The sequence below is a fragment of the Eptatretus burgeri genome, chromosome 10 (genome assembly GCF_056783735.1).
Source record: "Eptatretus burgeri isolate ZD-2024b chromosome 10, Ebu_testis_v1, whole genome shotgun sequence".
Classification (NCBI taxonomy): domain Eukaryota; kingdom Metazoa; phylum Chordata; class Myxini; order Myxiniformes; family Myxinidae; genus Eptatretus; species Eptatretus burgeri.
In genome coordinates this window covers 91,366,654-91,383,991 of record NC_140970.1, presented here as the reverse complement: position 1 = coordinate 91,383,991, position 17,338 = coordinate 91,366,654, and the positions used below count along the sequence as shown (strand labels likewise).

General features: G+C 42.7%; 1 protein-coding gene across 1 annotated transcript in view; it reads left to right on the top strand.

Annotated features, from left to right (window-relative positions):
- LOC147019103 (1-phosphatidylinositol 4,5-bisphosphate phosphodiesterase eta-2-like) overlaps window positions 1-17,338 on the top strand; it is a 236,147-nt gene that overhangs the window by 62,649 nt on the left and 156,160 nt on the right. Inside the window, exon 4 of the mRNA XM_085899377.1 lies at window positions 6,746-6,892. Within this exon, the coding sequence (XP_085755503.1) occupies window positions 6,746-6,892 (147 nt within the window). The remainder of the gene's footprint in view (window positions 1-6,745; window positions 6,893-17,338) is intronic.

Sequence of the window (17,338 nt, the reverse complement as noted above, 5' to 3'; positions counted from 1 at the left end):
CCCCCAAAAAAAAAATTGTTAGAGAAAAAAATATATTTTTGCAACTTTTTTTTTCAACAAAATTTCGATTTTTTTTTATTTTTTTTTTGCATTTCTGCATGTTATAAGTGATTTCCAACAAAAACATGCCAAAATTATAATTGCGGCTGATTTTGGAACTTCAGGTGGATATACCTACGTAAAATCAATTTCTGACTCAAGGAATCTAGTTATGACGAATGAATTGAGTATGTAAAAGTTAAAAGTAAAAGGGAAAGTTGCAAACTATAACTCTGTGAGCACTGTTGATGTCAAATTGAATGAATAGGATATGAGGTTCACTTGAGTGACCTTGCAGTATTGGCGGCGGAGGTTTTGCACTCTACCGAGTGCTCCCCTCTTGTTTCTTCAATTCTATTTTTAATTAGATATTGCTGGGTCATCATCACCACTCTTTCAAATTTGTAGAGTGGGATAATCTCTGTTCTACTGGTCAATTTTGTTGACAAAAGTTTGTCCAAGAATCTTTCCCCTTTCCTTTCATCCCCTAAGCTTTATGCATGGAATACAGTTTGGAATGTGTGGAATCATTTTCCTCAAACTCAAACTTTCCTTATTTATTGATCATCTCTAATGGGCTCAAGCAGATGAGACGTTAAGAGAGATGGCAAAGCAAGCTGCTTATGTCTCAACGTGTGTGTGTGTGTGTGTGTGTGTGTGTGTGTGTGTGTGTGTGTGTGTGTGTGTGTGTGTGTGTGTGTGTGTGTGTGTGTGTGTGTGTGTGTGTGTGTGTGTGTGTGTGTGTGTGTGTGCGCGCGTGCGTGTGTGCGCTTGAAAGTTGCTGTTGTTGGCTGCTGTCTCTACACTTGGATGGGTTTCTGTAAATGGAACAGAAACTTACCAGGTCTCAAAATATCCACCTTCATGTGTGTGCACGTGTGTGTATGTGCATGTGCGAGTGGCTTTTTCTTTGATTTCTACAATTCCACACCCCCTTGACCAATCTCCACCAAATTTTGTGTACTTGCTGGGGGTACCCAGAGTCAGATCATGTGCATAACCACCCCCCCCCCCCAAAAACCTTTGCAAGGAACCTATATATGTCCGTATGTACTTCTGAAAATCTTGGAAAAATAACGGTTGGGCCAATCTCCATCAAATTTTGCAAACGCCTGCGGGTACCCAGGGTCTGGTCATGGGCATCCCCCAATGCCTTCCCCACCCCACTGCGAGGGTGGGTGGCCGAATTATCATTTCCACCTGTATGACTGGGCCAACCCACACTGAATTTGTTTCATGTGCTAGAGGTAATCAGTGTCAGGTCATGGGTACAAACCTCCTCCATACCTCCGCCCCCACAAAAGAAGGCAATTCTCTGTATGTATATCTGTTTATACTTCTGAAAATCAAGAAAAACCCCAAGCATCGAAATTGGGCCATTTCTCCCATCATTTCCGTGGTGCACTCTGGGATTAATTTTTTTTGCTACAGCTTTAAATATCAATCTCCTTGATTTACTAAAGCCGAACTAACCCGATTTTGATCCGATGACCCAACTTGTATATACTGTATATATTGAAAAATAAATAAATCTGTGACGTACCTTGGACTATTTATTTCAGCTTGCTCCGAGAACTTTTTGAAAGTCCCACGTAAACCGACGGAGAAGAGGGGTGGGATGGTTGGGGATAGTAGTTTTGTGAAACATCCCGAAATGCCCTCCTGCCTCCTGCCTCTTTCCCTGACCACTTCTCACATAATGACGTTGCTTCGTCCAATTTGGCTTGGATGCAAAGAGCGTCCTATGATCAGGAGACGCTTGTGTGTATAACAACCCGATTCACGAAAAGTGTGCGTTTGCTCATGAACTCAGGCCATGTTCAGATGCACCATAAAAGGGTTCCCAATGAACCGCGCTGGAATGCAGAATTATGTGCACCGGACCCCCGGGCCTGGCTCATGGCAAAAGATGATGAAAAGTTCCACTTGGGATACAGAGACACGGCTTGAGTGGAACCGGTGAATCGTCCACACTACGTCCGCATCACCTGGGTGGACTTCAACTGGTTGTGCAGTTTGCGGATCATCGAGAGACGCGAGCGGACACACCGACAGAGCGGACCCCGTGGGAACCAAAACCGACGGGTACACACCAACCGAGCTGCCCTGAGGAGGGAGTCAAACGACTGCAACTCTATGGTGGTGAAATCTAAATTTTAGCCTTTTGTTTGACCCCCCCCCCATCTCTCCCCATGCCCCGACTGCCCCCCAAACCCTCCCCACAATCCTCCATAACCCCACCCCAGGGGAACGGAGTGGCTCAAAAATGCCATTGTTCGCATCCGAGGATGCTTTTCCTCTAACATAGTATGAATGTGGAATGATGTATTATTGAGCATTATCTCGTTATTATGGTGCTCTTATTTCAGATTTTTGTTTCTCTCTTTCAACAGTACCGCTTTCTGTACTTAAACGGCTCCATCTACTTTAACCACTCCCTGTACCTTCACCACTTCAAGTGCATTTTAACTGCCTCCTTTACTTTATAAACCACTCCCTGTGCTTTAACTGCCCACTGGATTTTTAACCGCTCCATGTATTATACTACAACGCCTCCATCCATCCATCCATTGGGACCATACTCTGTGCAGAGCGTTGGTGCTGCCTAAGCAGTCTCCTTGGCTATTGGGCACAATCCTGGATGGTTCGCCACTCCGACAGAGGATACCAGCATGCTGGCACTCATTTTGCCGACCTCGGAAGGATGACAGGTCGAGTTAACCCCACCTGGTGTTAATTCAACAGCTGAGTGGGATTTGAACTCAGGATCCTAAGATCCCAAGCCCACCACCCTAACCATGAAGCCAATACCGGACATACAACCACTCCAGGTATACTATATAACTGCCCATTTTACTGTCGAAAGCGCTCCCTGTGCTTTAACCGCTATACCGCTCACTGTGCTCTCGCAGCTCCATGTATTATACTATAACCGATCCATGTATACATTTACATACTACAACGACTCCAGTACACTATAACCGCTCCATGTACATTAGCCACTCTTTGTATTCTATCCACTCCCATTACTCCAACAGCTCCATGCACTCTAACCACTCCAAATACACTGTAACCGCTCCCTTTACCCCAACAACTCCATGTACTCTAGCCACTCCCTGTATTCTAACCACTCCCAGTACTCCAAGAGCTCCATGTACTCTAACTCCTCCATGTATTATACTATAACCGCTCCAAATACACTGTAACTGCTCCATGTACATTAACCACTCCCTGTACACTCCAAATACACTATAACCACCCCCTTTACTCTAACCACTCCCTGTACTCTAACTGCTCCATGTACACTATAACCGCTCCATGTACGTTAACTGCTCCCTGCATTATACCATAACCACTCCATGTATACTAGAACTATTCCAAGTACACTATAACTGCTCCCTGTACACTATAACTGCTCCATTTATGATAACCACTCCAAATATTATACTTTAACTGTCCATGTATACTATAACCACTCCAAGTACACAAAAACTGCTCAATGTATGTTAATCGCTCCCTGTACTCTCACCACTCCATGTATTCTACTACAACTGCTCCATGTACATTAACTGCTCCCTGTACTCCAACCATTCTCTGTATTATACTATAACTGATCCATGTATACTATAACTCGTGTATACCCTGTATTCCAATCGCTCCATTTGTACTATAACCACTCCAAGTACACTATAACTGCTCAATGTATGTTAACCGCTCCCTGTACTCTCACCGCTCCATGTATTGTACTATAACTGCTCCCTGTACTCTAACCGTTCTATGTATTATATATAACTGATCCATGTATACTATAACCGCTCCCTGTACTCCAACTGCTCCATGTGTACTATAACCATTCCATGTACACTATAACTGCTCAATGTATGTTAACCGCTCCCTGTACTCTCACCACTCCATGTATTGTATGAAAACTGCTCCCTGTATTCTAACCATTCTATGCATTATATCTAACTTCTCCCTGTACTCCAACCGCCCCATGTGTACTATAACCACTCCAAGTACACTATAACTGTTCAATGTATGTTAATCGCTCCCTGTACTCTCACCACTCCATGTATTGTATGAAAACTGCTCCGTGTACTCTAACCATTCTATGCATTATATCTAACTTCTCCCTGTACTCCAACCACTCCATGTGTACTATAACCACTCCAAGTACACTATAACTGCTCAATGTATGTTAAGCGCTCCCTGTACTCTCACCACTCCATGTATTGTATGAAAACTGCTCCCTGTACTCTAACCATTCTATGTATTATATATAACTTCTCCCTGTACTCCAACCGCTCCATGTGTACTATAACCACTCCAAGTACACTATAACTGCTCAATGTATGTTAAGCGCTCCCTGTACTCTCACCACTCCATGTATTGTATGAAAACTGCTCCCTGTACTCTAACCATTCTATGTATTATATATAACTTCTCCCTGTACTCCAACCGCTCCATGTGTACTAAAACCACTCCAAGTACACTATAACTGCTCAATGTATGTTAACCGCTCCCTATACTCTCACCACTCCATGTATTGTACTATAACTGCTCCCTGTACTCTAACCATTCTATGTATTATATATAACTGATCTATGCATACAATAATCACTACATGAACATTAACTTCTCCCTGTACTCTAACTGCTCCATGTGTTATACCGTAACTGATCCATGTATATTATATACTGTAACCACTCTAAATTACACTATAACTGCTCATTGTATGTTAACTGCTCCCTGTACTCCAACCGCTCCATCTGTACTATAACCGCTCCATGTACGTTAACCACTCCATGTACATTAACCCTCCCCGCGCACTTTAATTCCTTTCCCACATTTGCCATTGTGGGGCAATACCCATGCACCCCCAACTGCTCTTTCCAACTTCCACCTCGTAGGCAGAGGAGACCTCACTAGCCGAGATAAATCCACAGAAGCCTGTTGCGCAGCACGGGGGTGTTAGCTGCTGCCAAACAGACCAATTGGCGCCGTTAATTTGGAAATGTTCTACTCCTTGGGTCCTTGGACTGATCCACGTATAAAGCAGCTGCAAATGTGATCAATGTGGTTGTATCACCAACCGCAGTCCCACCGCATGTTTGTCTGCGGTGCTGCCTTGTCTGTGGTGCTGCCTAGTCCGTTATTTACTGGAAACACAAACTTCCCTATCGCCATCGTCCACCCATTATCGATAGGTCCATGATCGTGCGCGGGTCACTGATGCACTCGCCGTGCACACACACACACACACACACACACACACACACACACACACACACACACACACACACACACACACACACACACACACACACACACACACACACACACACACACACACAAACACATATATATATATATATATATATATATATATATATATATATATATATATATATATATATATATATATATATATACACTCACTCACTTGCACTCCGACTTGGTTTTGCCCAATTACTGGTGCTCATGTGAGAGGATGGAGGCTGGAGAGCGGAGCAATAGACGGGAGAGGGAGGGGATAGGTAAAAAGGGGTGGAGGGCTGGTGGTTGTAGGAATAGCACTGCAGGCACAGCACCGTGAATACAGGCATAAGGCGGGCAGGTCGCTCGGAGTCCCTCCACCACCCTTTACCCCCTGGACATTGGCAAGCGATATGTCAGAGGGACTAGATCAAGGGTGGTGCAGCGATCGGTCTCACCATCTCTCTTGCACGACCGACCATGCCAGCTAGCTCGTTATAGCTTTTTGGCCAACTGTGGTCCACCAAAACGTAACCATGGCTACTTCTAAGGATTTGAAACCTTCCCAGGAGAGTGAAGGTAAGTCATTTCATCATCACATGTTTTCGGCAAAGCGGCATGAGATGCCGTGCGGTCTCGAAACATATAACCAAGATTACATAAAGTTAATGGTCTCTGCTCGGAGCTTGCAGCTTGCATGACAGCCCGACAGCTGCTCTTTCGTTCTCTTTCCGCAACATCAAAAATGAACAACCCAATATATATATATATATATATATATATATATATATATATATATATATATATATATATATATATATATATATATATATATATATATATATATATATATATGTTTTCCGACTTTGTGATCGCATGATGCAGGTTAAAGTGCCATCACGTGCTTCTCATGGATTTACCAATGTTTTGGTTTGAAAGCAATAATTGTATTAAAATGTTTCTTTTTCACGCCACGATTGTTGCATGCAATATTGCCATCCTTTCTTCCCTGCTGTTGGACAGCCAAACAATTGGTCCGTCGCGTGTGTTCACACCGCTTTCTTACAGCAGCTGAATTCACAGTCATGTGCTCAATATTCCATAGGTCGATGTATGCACGCCAATTATATGCCCACCCCCCCCCCCCTTTCATGTTGCTCATGCCCATATCATAAAACGATTGTTAACAAAACAGACTGATATTGCTGCTGGAGGTGTGCAGTTAACAGATAAAAGGTTTTGGGAGTTTTGATGAATTAAATTGCCAAGTGATGTTGTTTGACAGAATGACTCAAATTTGTCACTGCTTTCATCTTGATCGTGGCTTGAAGCGCTATTCTCATTGCATACCCTTCCTGAAACACATGGATGTTTGTACGTACCCCAACCACGGCTAGAGCATTGTTCATATTGCACGTCGAATGCATTGCCCGCCTTGCTTCTCCTGCAGTGGAACGATGTCTCAGCCTCATGCAGGCAGGCAGCGCAATGACCAAGTTGAAGGGCAGCCCAAGGGGTCTTCCTCGTGTCTACTTTCTGGATCGGCAGCGAAGCGCCGTTTGCTGGAGACCCTCCCGCAAGCAAGATCGTGCCAAGAGTAAGTTCCTTAACAATTGCGTGTCCTTTTGTGTTCCTTAAGAAACTGCATGAAAGTTTGGACAGCTTGAAGAATTTCAAGCAGAACATTTCAATCCGAATCGTTACGCTAATCTGGACACATTTCACTCCCAATTACAGAGAGGGTATACCAAAAGTAACTCGGAATGCTACAATGTGGTTCAACAGCTCTATGATCTGGAAACAACGCTGTGACTTGAAGGCCAAACAGCACACACACTCACTCAGAGCTACAGCTCGTCTGTCTCATTATTTTTACTCTTCATTCTCCATTGCCTTCCCTTTGTGTGTCGTGGGGTCGAACGAGGAGCGATTCAAAAGAGCGATTACGGTATATGATATACAAGGGCCGTTCAAAATGTCTTTGACACGAGGTACTCACTACATGGTCCAAGAAACGGCAACTTATTTCATAATATAAATGTGGGGAGTTCTTAGGCCCCGCTCATATGGGTGGTTCTTAAGCCTGAGCGGTTCAGGCACGTTTTGCACTCCGTAGTCTTTCTGGGTTTTTGGCCTCTGTTCTGAACTGTCCCAAAGTCAGGTAAAGGCTGTGTTTCTCTACACTAATTATCCCGTGCACACGAAGCGAGAAGATGGGTGAGGCAATTGGTTCACTTTGTATGTCTGTCCGTCTGTCTACAAACGTCAGTTTATGATCAAGGAACAAATTTATTTCAATTGAATGTGACATTTTGAACATGGTTCGGAAACAAACCGACCGTTTTACCCGACTTCGTCTCTGAATTCATCCCGATCATAGATGCTCAGGGAGGAGTAAGATAATTTTTTTTTTTTTACTCTGTCTGCCTGTCTGGCAGTCAAACAAAAGAAAAAAAATCATTCCAAACAGGAAGGAATCTTGCTGTTTTTAAGGATGTCATAAAGGACACAAACAACAGAGCTAATGTAACGTGTTCAATAAGGTGGTGTAAAAGATCCTGCATCAACAGCGGTAAACTTCCGAAAAATAATTTTCTACAAAGTTTAAAATCGTCATTTTATTTCAATTGAAATATATACTTGAGCACTGCAGAGCACAAATCACGTTTTTGGCACTTTCAAAATCCTTCTGTTTAGCATTTACTTGGACAAAATATTATAGCATTTTACGTCATCACGACCAATCAAATTTGCTGCTCGCAAACCCTGCCCTTGCCCTTGTGTCTCAAGACTGCGCTTGGTAAGGTGTTCTATGAACTCTCTAGTTTATGCATAGTTTTTAATACAACATTAATATATAATTAACACAGCACTGAACAAATACACAAAAGTTTATATCTTACACCTCACCTCCTTTCCCCACAGCCCCATTCCAAGCACAATTCCCTTCAAGCCCTAAAAAAAAAGACACACAACAGCCATAAAACTTTAACCTTACATACTTCCACAAGCCTTTCTTACACACAGAGGGCAAGGAAGCGAAGATAGGGACAAGTGAAGAAAGGAACGGCAAGCGAGGGGTGAATAAAATATATGTGAGGATTTGGCACATCACCTGGTCTCTGGCCTGTGTGAATGAGCATGAAGTTATACATGGAGTATGAACAGGCAAAATCTGAATCCAGAACCAACAAACCAACTCCCTGACTCCTCGGTTGAGACTCAAACTCACAACTCTACAGCTGGCAATAGATACTCTCTCAACATTCGCTCACTCATGCCGTCTCTCCCAGCAACGCCAACTCTCAACTGACTGTGGGTCCTCATACACCCCCTTTATAACTGAATTTTCTCCTCCCCTTTGATGATTATACATCCACATTTGTTCAATCCCCTGCCTCGTACCCCTTCCAGAGCAGTGACACTGTACAAACCCAATTCCCCCCATTCCAGTGGGACCCAAAGGACTAGGTTTTTTTCGAGTGCATAAACTCGCTATGCGAAAGGGCAGCTTCCATTGGAATGGGGAAATCATAATTGCATATCACCATTGGTAGGCAGGATGGACCATAGGGATGCACATTCACTTATAAGCTGTCTAGCCTGGGTTCAAATCTCAGCCCTCATATACAATGGTCTGCAAAAGTATTCATCCCCTTCCGATAATGCCACATTTAGATATAGATTACAAATTATGCAGAAACAATTTTTCCAAATGAACTTTTAAATTCATAACTGAAGAGATCAAACTAAACACTGTTATCCTTGAAGGAGGTTACACGTCAGGAATACCTGCACAAAAACATGTAAAATCAAAATTCACTGGTTGTAAAAGTATTCAGCCCCTTCGGTCAGTACTTGGTGGAAGCACCTTTTGAAGCAATGACTGCTATGAGTCTTTGTGGGTAGGTCTCTACGAGTTTTTCACAGTGAGATGGTGAAATTTTTTTCCCATTCTTCACGTGGAAATTGCTTTAGTTCTGCCAAGTTTGATGGGAATCGTTGATGGACTGCAATCTTCATGTCTCACCATAAATGTTCATTTGGGTTCAAATCGGGACTTTGGGCCACTCAAGACCATTTATTTTCTTCTTATTCTGCCACTCCAGGGGTGGCTTCAGCTTTAGCGCTTTGAATCATTGTCCTGATGAAATGTGAATCTCCTACGCAGTTCCAGATTCATGGCTGACTCGAGCAGGTTTTCATCAAGGATTCTCCTGTACTTTGTACCATCCATTGTCCCATCTATCCTGCCAAGCTTGCTAGTCCCTGCTGTTGAAAATCAGCCCCATAACATCATGCTGCCACCTACCATGCTTGACAGTCGGGCTGGTGTTGACTGGGTGATGTACAGTGTTTGATTTGCGACAGACATAACGCTTTGAATTTGGACCAAAAAGTTCAATTTTCGTCTTTTCCGACCACAAAACCTTTCTCCATATGCCTGCAGTATCATTAAGATGCTTTTTCGCAAAATCCACATGAGCTTTTAGATGCGTCTTTTTCAGTAATGGTTCTTTCTTGCCAGCTTTGTGAGAGGAACGGAATATTGTCGATTGATGAACACTGACCCCTGTATCAGAAATACAGCCTTGCAGATCTTTCAAAGTCATTGTAGGTTTTACAGTGACATCCGGAACCAGCTTCCTGTTTGCCCTGTTGCTGAGATTGGATGGGCGACCTGATCTGGGAAGAGTCTGGGTGGTATGATTAGTCTTCCACTTCCTAATGATGGATTTCATCGTACTCAAAGGGATACTAAGTGACTTTGAAATCTTCTTATAATCCTCTCCTGTACGGTGCTTCTCCATCACTTCATGTCTGACTTCTTCGGAAAGCTCTTTGGTCTTCATGTTTACCTTGTTGGTTGACCAAGCGAGTTACACCTTATTGAAACTCCTTAGATAAATGGGGGAACTTAATGTATAGGTTAAACCACTGATTACTTACAGGTGAAACCTATTACACTTATTTTTTAGCCTTCAAACAAACAATTTGCTCCTGAAGTGATTCAGGGTTAATAAGGCAAAGGGTTTGAATACTTATGTAACTCAGAATCATCTGATTTTCCATGTTAATCTAACTTATTCATATTTTCTCTGTATTTTTTAGCTTTTACACTTTGGAATAGTTTATGAAGACTCTATATATTAAGTTTGATTTGAAAGCATCATGAAATATGCTTATGTGGCATCAAAATGTGAAAACTTTGGATGGGGGTGAATATTTTTGCAGGCCACTGTAAACGATCATCCCAGTGTTTCACAGGCAGGGTGATTTATCAATACGTGGTGCCGTCCCTTGGATGGATGTTAAACTAAGCATCCCATTTGCCTGCATTAGTTGGTGGATGTTAAAGATCCCACAGTATCCTTCATGAAGAGTAGGCGAGCTATCGCCGGCACAATGAACAAATTCCAAATTCTTACCCTAACTTCCTGAGTCAGAGTGGCAACCTGACCAGGATTCTAACGTAGTAACTGCTTCAGCATCACCAACGCTCTGCATTGAGCATGGTTGATGATGATGACGACGATGCATAAGGAAACTAAAACTGTGTGTTGAACGCAAATACACCTTTATGAAAAAGAAAAAGAAAATAACCAAATTTATGTACAATATACTTTGATATAAATGAAAAGCGAGTTTGTCTACCCCTTTCTTAAAAAAAAATTGAAATTCTTCATGGGACACTTTTAAATCATTTTGTTAGACACTCTTGCGTTGTGGTGTTTCATGCTTCTTCCAAGAAGATCATCTCAGTTGCTGGGATTCTTTTTTACTTTTTTCTTTGTCCAAATAGTCCCATACAGCTTCAATGATATTGAGATCTGGCCTTTGAGGGGGCCATTATATTCATTGAAGGACTTCAGCTTCCTCTTTCTTTTAGAAATAAGTTTTAATTTTTGCAGCTGAGTGTTTTGGATAATTATCTTTCTGTAAGATGAAGTTTAGATCAATAACCCTTGTACCATAGCATGGTGGATGAAAATTTGTCGTCAATATACCATCAATGTTCAGCAATTTTCCGACACCACGAGGATATGCACCCCCAAACCTGAATTGAACCTCCTCCATGCTTAATTGTTGACTTCAAGCAAGGCTCTTTACAAGGTTCAGTTTTTGGTCATACCTCACATACTGTCTTGATTAGATCCAAATAACTGAAACTTTGACTCTTCTGTCCAAAGCACCTTTGACCATTGTTCTACAGTCTAATCTCTGTTTGTGTCCATATTTTAGCTTTTTAGTCTCATTTCCCTCTTTAACAGAAGTTTTCTGACCACAACACATCCTTTAAGTCCTCATTTCAAAGCTAACCTACTATTAATGGATGGACAACGACACCAGAGTCTTCTGCCAGTTCCGATATCAACCTAACGCTCGTCTTCTTTCTATTCCTTAGGGCCCTGTCACACCTTAACGTTTTAGCCAGCAATGGTAACGTATAAAAATGTATGTAAAACGTTGGCGTGCGCTGAAATTTTGATGTTTTTTTTTTTTAAGTTTTGGACGTATTCATAACGAGTTGGACGTATGCATAACGTATTAGTAATGTACACAGAACGTTTCAATAACTTATAGATAACTTAGACCAATGAATGATTAGCGTGTTGTCGGCATTCACAACCTATGCCCTACGATAGTCTAACGTATGCATAGCGTGCTGCACGTATCGCCGACAATCACGTGGCGTAGCCTATTAAAAAGCTGCCGCACGCCGATTTAAATCATAACCGCCTGAGAATTGGAAGTGTCAACATCGCAGTCACACCTTGACGATTTAGCCAGTGTATGCCGACTTCTGAAAAATTTGTCTAAAATGCTGGCACACGTCAAATGCGTTATGGGTAAGTTGTGTATACGTTAAGAGCACGCTAAAAAACACTGCCATACGTCGTAATACGCCTTGTACGTCGTGAAATTTTAAGCATGCTGAAAATTTTACGACGTACTCGCCGTATGGCTCACACGTTCCGCTACGCTGGGAATAAGTTGTAGGCACGATATGCGATCGTTGACACACGTCGACACAACTTCCTTGTAAGTTACTCATAAGTCGAAACACGTCGAGGTAATGTTTAGCATACCCGGAATTTATTTTCTTCGTCAAGGCACATTTTCTTTTTTTCTCCTTGGCTCCGTGAAGGCACATGACGAAATATCTGAAGTTGTTGTTGTTGTTGTTGTTGTTGTTGTGTGTTTTATTTATTTATTTATTTATCTTTAGTCTATCACGAATTTTAAAATATATTCGGACATTTGCTTTTAAGTTTTGACGTCGACGTGACAATATCCTCAAACAGAAAATATTCACAGAGGAGGAACTAAGAATAAGACGAGCAAACTGAAGAGGCAATTGGACGTGACGTAACGGCACGTGACGAAATAGCGGACGTTTTTGTTGTTTTTTTTTTTTAAACGCTGCCAATACGCCATTATACGGTAGCTGTAAATTTGAAACACGTTCAGTAAGTTATGTGGTCATCTGGAAGACGTCAATCAAATACGTCTTCATACGTCAATATGCGTTGGAGGTATGTTACTCATAGATTCAAAGCACGGACGTTACTCATAGGTTAGAAATAAGTTTTGGGTATGCTAAGCATTACCTCGACGTGTTTCGACTTATGAGTAACTTACAAGTAACGTGTGTCGACGTGTGTCAACGATCGCATAACGTGCCTACAACTTATGGCCACCGCAGTGGAACGTGTGAGTCATACGCTGGCATACGTCGTAAAATTTCAAGCATGCTAAAATTTGAGGACAACCGCAAAGTACAACGTTTAAAGCCAGCGTACTACGATGTATGGCAGTGTTTTTCAGCGTGCTCTTAACGTACACACAACTTACCCATAACGTATTCGACGTGTGCCGGCATTTTAGACAAATTTTTCATAAATCGGCATACGCTGGCTAAATCGTCAAGGTGTGACAGCCCCTTTAAGGATATTATCAAGTTTTGCTCATCCTTGTGAGACAGCTTTTGGGGTCTTCCAGTGCTGGGTTAAGCCTGGTGTTGGTTTAGTGGTTAAGGTGGCTGGCTTAGGATCTTAGGGTTCTGAGTTTAGACCTGCTGCCTCCTAAATTAACACCAGGTGGGGTTGACTCAGTCTGTCATCCTTCCGAGGTCAGCGAAATGGGTACTAGTGTGCTGGTAAAGGGGCACAGCATCAGCGGCATAGCCACGCTTCCAGCCAAGCTGCCATACGCAAGAACAAAACAGTCCTGGGTTTGGCAATTACAGATTATGTTTCTCTGTACTTGTTGATTGTTCTTTGGATAAGACACCATTGAAAATCAAGTGATGCAAATTATTTCTCTCAATGTTTTTCATTTTATTCAGAAACGCAATTAGATGGTAATCTTAAACTGAAATTTAAGACATTTAATTTTAAGCTAACAGTTAATCCTCATCGGTCTGTATTTTGCAGCATGAAAAGGACACTTTTAGTTTTATGTATGTGTAAAGAGGAACACCTGACAATGAGTCATAAATTTGATTTGATTGGTCAATGTGATGGATGAGCGACAACACTTCATAAAAGCTGCTCATGCATAATTTACTTTGAGTTGTGATCACAAGTTTTTGAAGATTCTGATCTATGTGAAATAAAGATTGCAAAATGACGAGCTTGGCTTCTTCCCACCCAAATTATGCTGTATTAATAACAGTCAGCATTGTTATAATCGTAACATACACGAGTGGAGGCTTTGAGTGTATATCCATGCTCATAACATCCATATAGTATTGCAACTCCTGAAAGTGTCTTTTGCACAGCAGTGTGTGCATATTTACAATGGTCTTCACAAACTACTCTAAAGTGATAAAACCAAAGCCGAGTGAACCTTTTTTTTTGTATACCTTGTCGAGGCTCTTGTGAGAGCTAACACACAATGCACAGCAAGGGGGGCATGAGACAAGAGGGGTGGGAGTGGGAAGAACAACACAGTGGGGAACAGAGACATGAGATCTGTGGAAGGGAGAGGGATGGGGTGGGGAACATGGGGTATAGAAGATGGCCATTACAGGTACTTTCAGGAAGGAAAGCAGGGAATTTGAAGGAGGTGGGCTTGGGGTGGATTAACGGGGGTAGAAAAGATCGCGGATTTGGATGGGGGACGATAAGAGGTGGTGGTGACAGCTGTTTTGAAGGTCTGGAGGGAAGAATGGGATTGAACAAAGTGAGGGAGTTCATTCCAAAGGCGGGAAAAAAGAGGGATGAAAGAGTGAAGGTAAGCAGTGATTTGTGATTTTGGTAGTTTTACCAGAATGGCGGACCTTGAGCGCCCTGCAGAAACATGGTGGGGACAAATTGCAGAGAGAGCCGGGGGTGGGGGGGGGAGACTGGAGAGGAGACGGTACAAGACAGAAAGACCACCGACCTGCCTGCGGTGAGAGAGTGAGAAGCCCAAAGACTCAGCCTCATCGCGGGAGATGCCAATCATCCGAAATGCCTTGCTTTCTGCATCCTGAAGCCGAGAAAGGTGGAAGGCAGGAGCACCAGCCCAGAGGGGGGGGGGGAAGAACTCCATCAGGCATCGGATGAAAGCTTTGTATGTGGTCAGGAGCTCAGGTGGGCCGAAAAAGGACTTTGCATGATGGAGGATTCCCAGTCGGCGACTGGCTTTGGAGGCCATGTTGGAAATGTGGCTTTCCCAGGAAAGATCATGGCAGATAGTGAGACCCAGAAGCTTGAAAGAAAGGACTTCTTCCAGAGGATTGTTGAGAAAGTGGATGGGCGGGGGTGGGGGGTTCCAAACGGTCCTTTCAGAGAGACACTGAGAGTGTGAGATTTGTCCGGATTGAAAGACATGTTCTATGTGTTGGACCAGTTTGTGATTTTATCCAGATCTGCAGTGAGCGAAGAAGCTGCTGCTTGCCAGTCTGAGGGATGACTGATGGTACGGCAGAGGGTAGAGTCATCAGCAAAGACATAAAGAGGATTTTCCAGAGAGTCGGAGAGATAATTGATGAAAACCAGAAAAAGAACAGGGCCCAGAACTCTGCCTTGAGGAACTCCAGCCTGGACAGGAAGAGGGGATGAAATGACTCCATTTAGGGCCACACGTTGACTGCGACAGGAGAGGAAGTCTACGAGCCACGAGTGGAGATGGCCTTGGATACCATAGGAAGGGAGTTTGGTGAGCAGGGCAGGGTGTCAGACCGTGTCAAAAGCATGCAATATGTCTCGGGATATGGCTCTGATTTCATGTCCTGCATTGAGGACCTCCATCCATTGTTGGGAGAGCAGAAGCGGCATATCCAGGGTAGAGTGAGCTGGTCTGAAAACAAATTGGTGATCGGAAATCAGGCCATTGGAGAAGAGGAAGGATTTCATGTCTGAAGCGATGATAGATTCCATGACCTTGCTGATGATTGGGAGAAGGCTGATTGTTCTGTAGTTGCAGGGATCTGTTTTTGCACCATTTTTTATGCAGGGCAGTCATGTTTGCTGATTTCCAAGCAGATGGCAGATGACCTTGAACAAATGAGAGGGTGAATTGAACAGAGATAGGGTGAGCAAGAACAGAGGAGCAGGTTTTTAGAACACGTTGGCTGATGCCGTCTGGACCGGTTGCAGAATCTGAGTCGAGGTTTGACAGCATGCTCTCCACCTTGTCAGGAGAAAAGGACACAGAGTCCACAAACAGTTGGGTGCGACTGGGTAAGGTGGGTACAGAAAGTGATGGATTTTGGACACAAGATTTAGCTGCAATCACCGAGTTTAGGCATTCAGCCTTTCACGTGTGGTATCAGCGTCATTCCATGTCAAATCATCAAAGAATCTGCCGTCATCTCTCAGATTTTTGTAAAACTTTGGGAACCAATTGGGACCCATAAGAAACGGCAAGAACTCAAATATTTTTGCTAACAGCCTCTTAATTAGTGAGATACAGACGAACGAACTTTGGACTAATTAGCACGACGTCGCGAATTCAAATGGCCATATCTCTAAAAGTATAACACCGAGAGAGCTGGTTTTGGTGTCATTTTAAAGGTATTTTCATGCCCTATGAATTTTTCTGGGCAACATTTTCCTACCTCCAACCAGAAAAAAGTTATCACAAAATATAAACTTCAATCGTGAATCCCCAAAAAATGTTTCCTTCAAATTTCCTCAAATTCATCCCAGAGGTACCTTATGATGTCAAGAAGCTTCCACATAAATTTTGTGATGGGCACTCCAATAGTTTCTGAGATATGAGCAATAATATACATGTACGTATGGCATATAGGTTCGAAAATCAGCATTTGTAATGTATTATACAATCATTCTAACGTAGCTATGACAGGGAACACAGGGAACGACCATCAATTGCTTTGAAGTATCACATACTTTCATTTTCAACTTGGCCTGAGGGGAAGAAACAAGTGCTGCTGTTGCTGCATTGAAGAGGAAATTGAAAGCCTAAGTCAGGTTAGTGAACACTGTGTACTTGAACTCACTTATTGATTGTATAATACATTACAAATGCTGATTTTCGAACCTATATGCCATACTTACATGAACATTATTGCTCATATCTCAGAAACTATTGGAGTGCCCATCACAACATTTACGTGGAAGCTTCTTGACATCATAAGGTATCTCTGGGATGAATTTGAGGAAATTTGAAGGATACATTTTTTGGGGATTCACGATTAAAGTTTATATTTTGTGGTAACTTTTTTGTGGTTGGAGGTAGGAAAATGTTGCCCAGACAAATTCATAGGGCATGAAAATACCTTTAAATGACACCAAAACCAGCTCTCTAGGTGTTATACTTTTAGAGACATGGCCATTTGAATTCGCGGTCGTGCTAATTAGTCCAAAGTTCGTTAGTCTGTATCTCACTAATTAAGAGGCTGTTTGCAAAAATATTGAGTTCTTGCCGTTTTTCATGGGTCCCAATTGGTTCCCAAAGTTTTACAAAAATCTGAGAGATGACGGGAGATTCTTTGATGATTTGACATGGAATGACCCATCAGCAGTGCGGCGATTTGAGGCAAGGGAGGGATGGAGGGGGGACATACACCAGAAACAGATTTGATTAG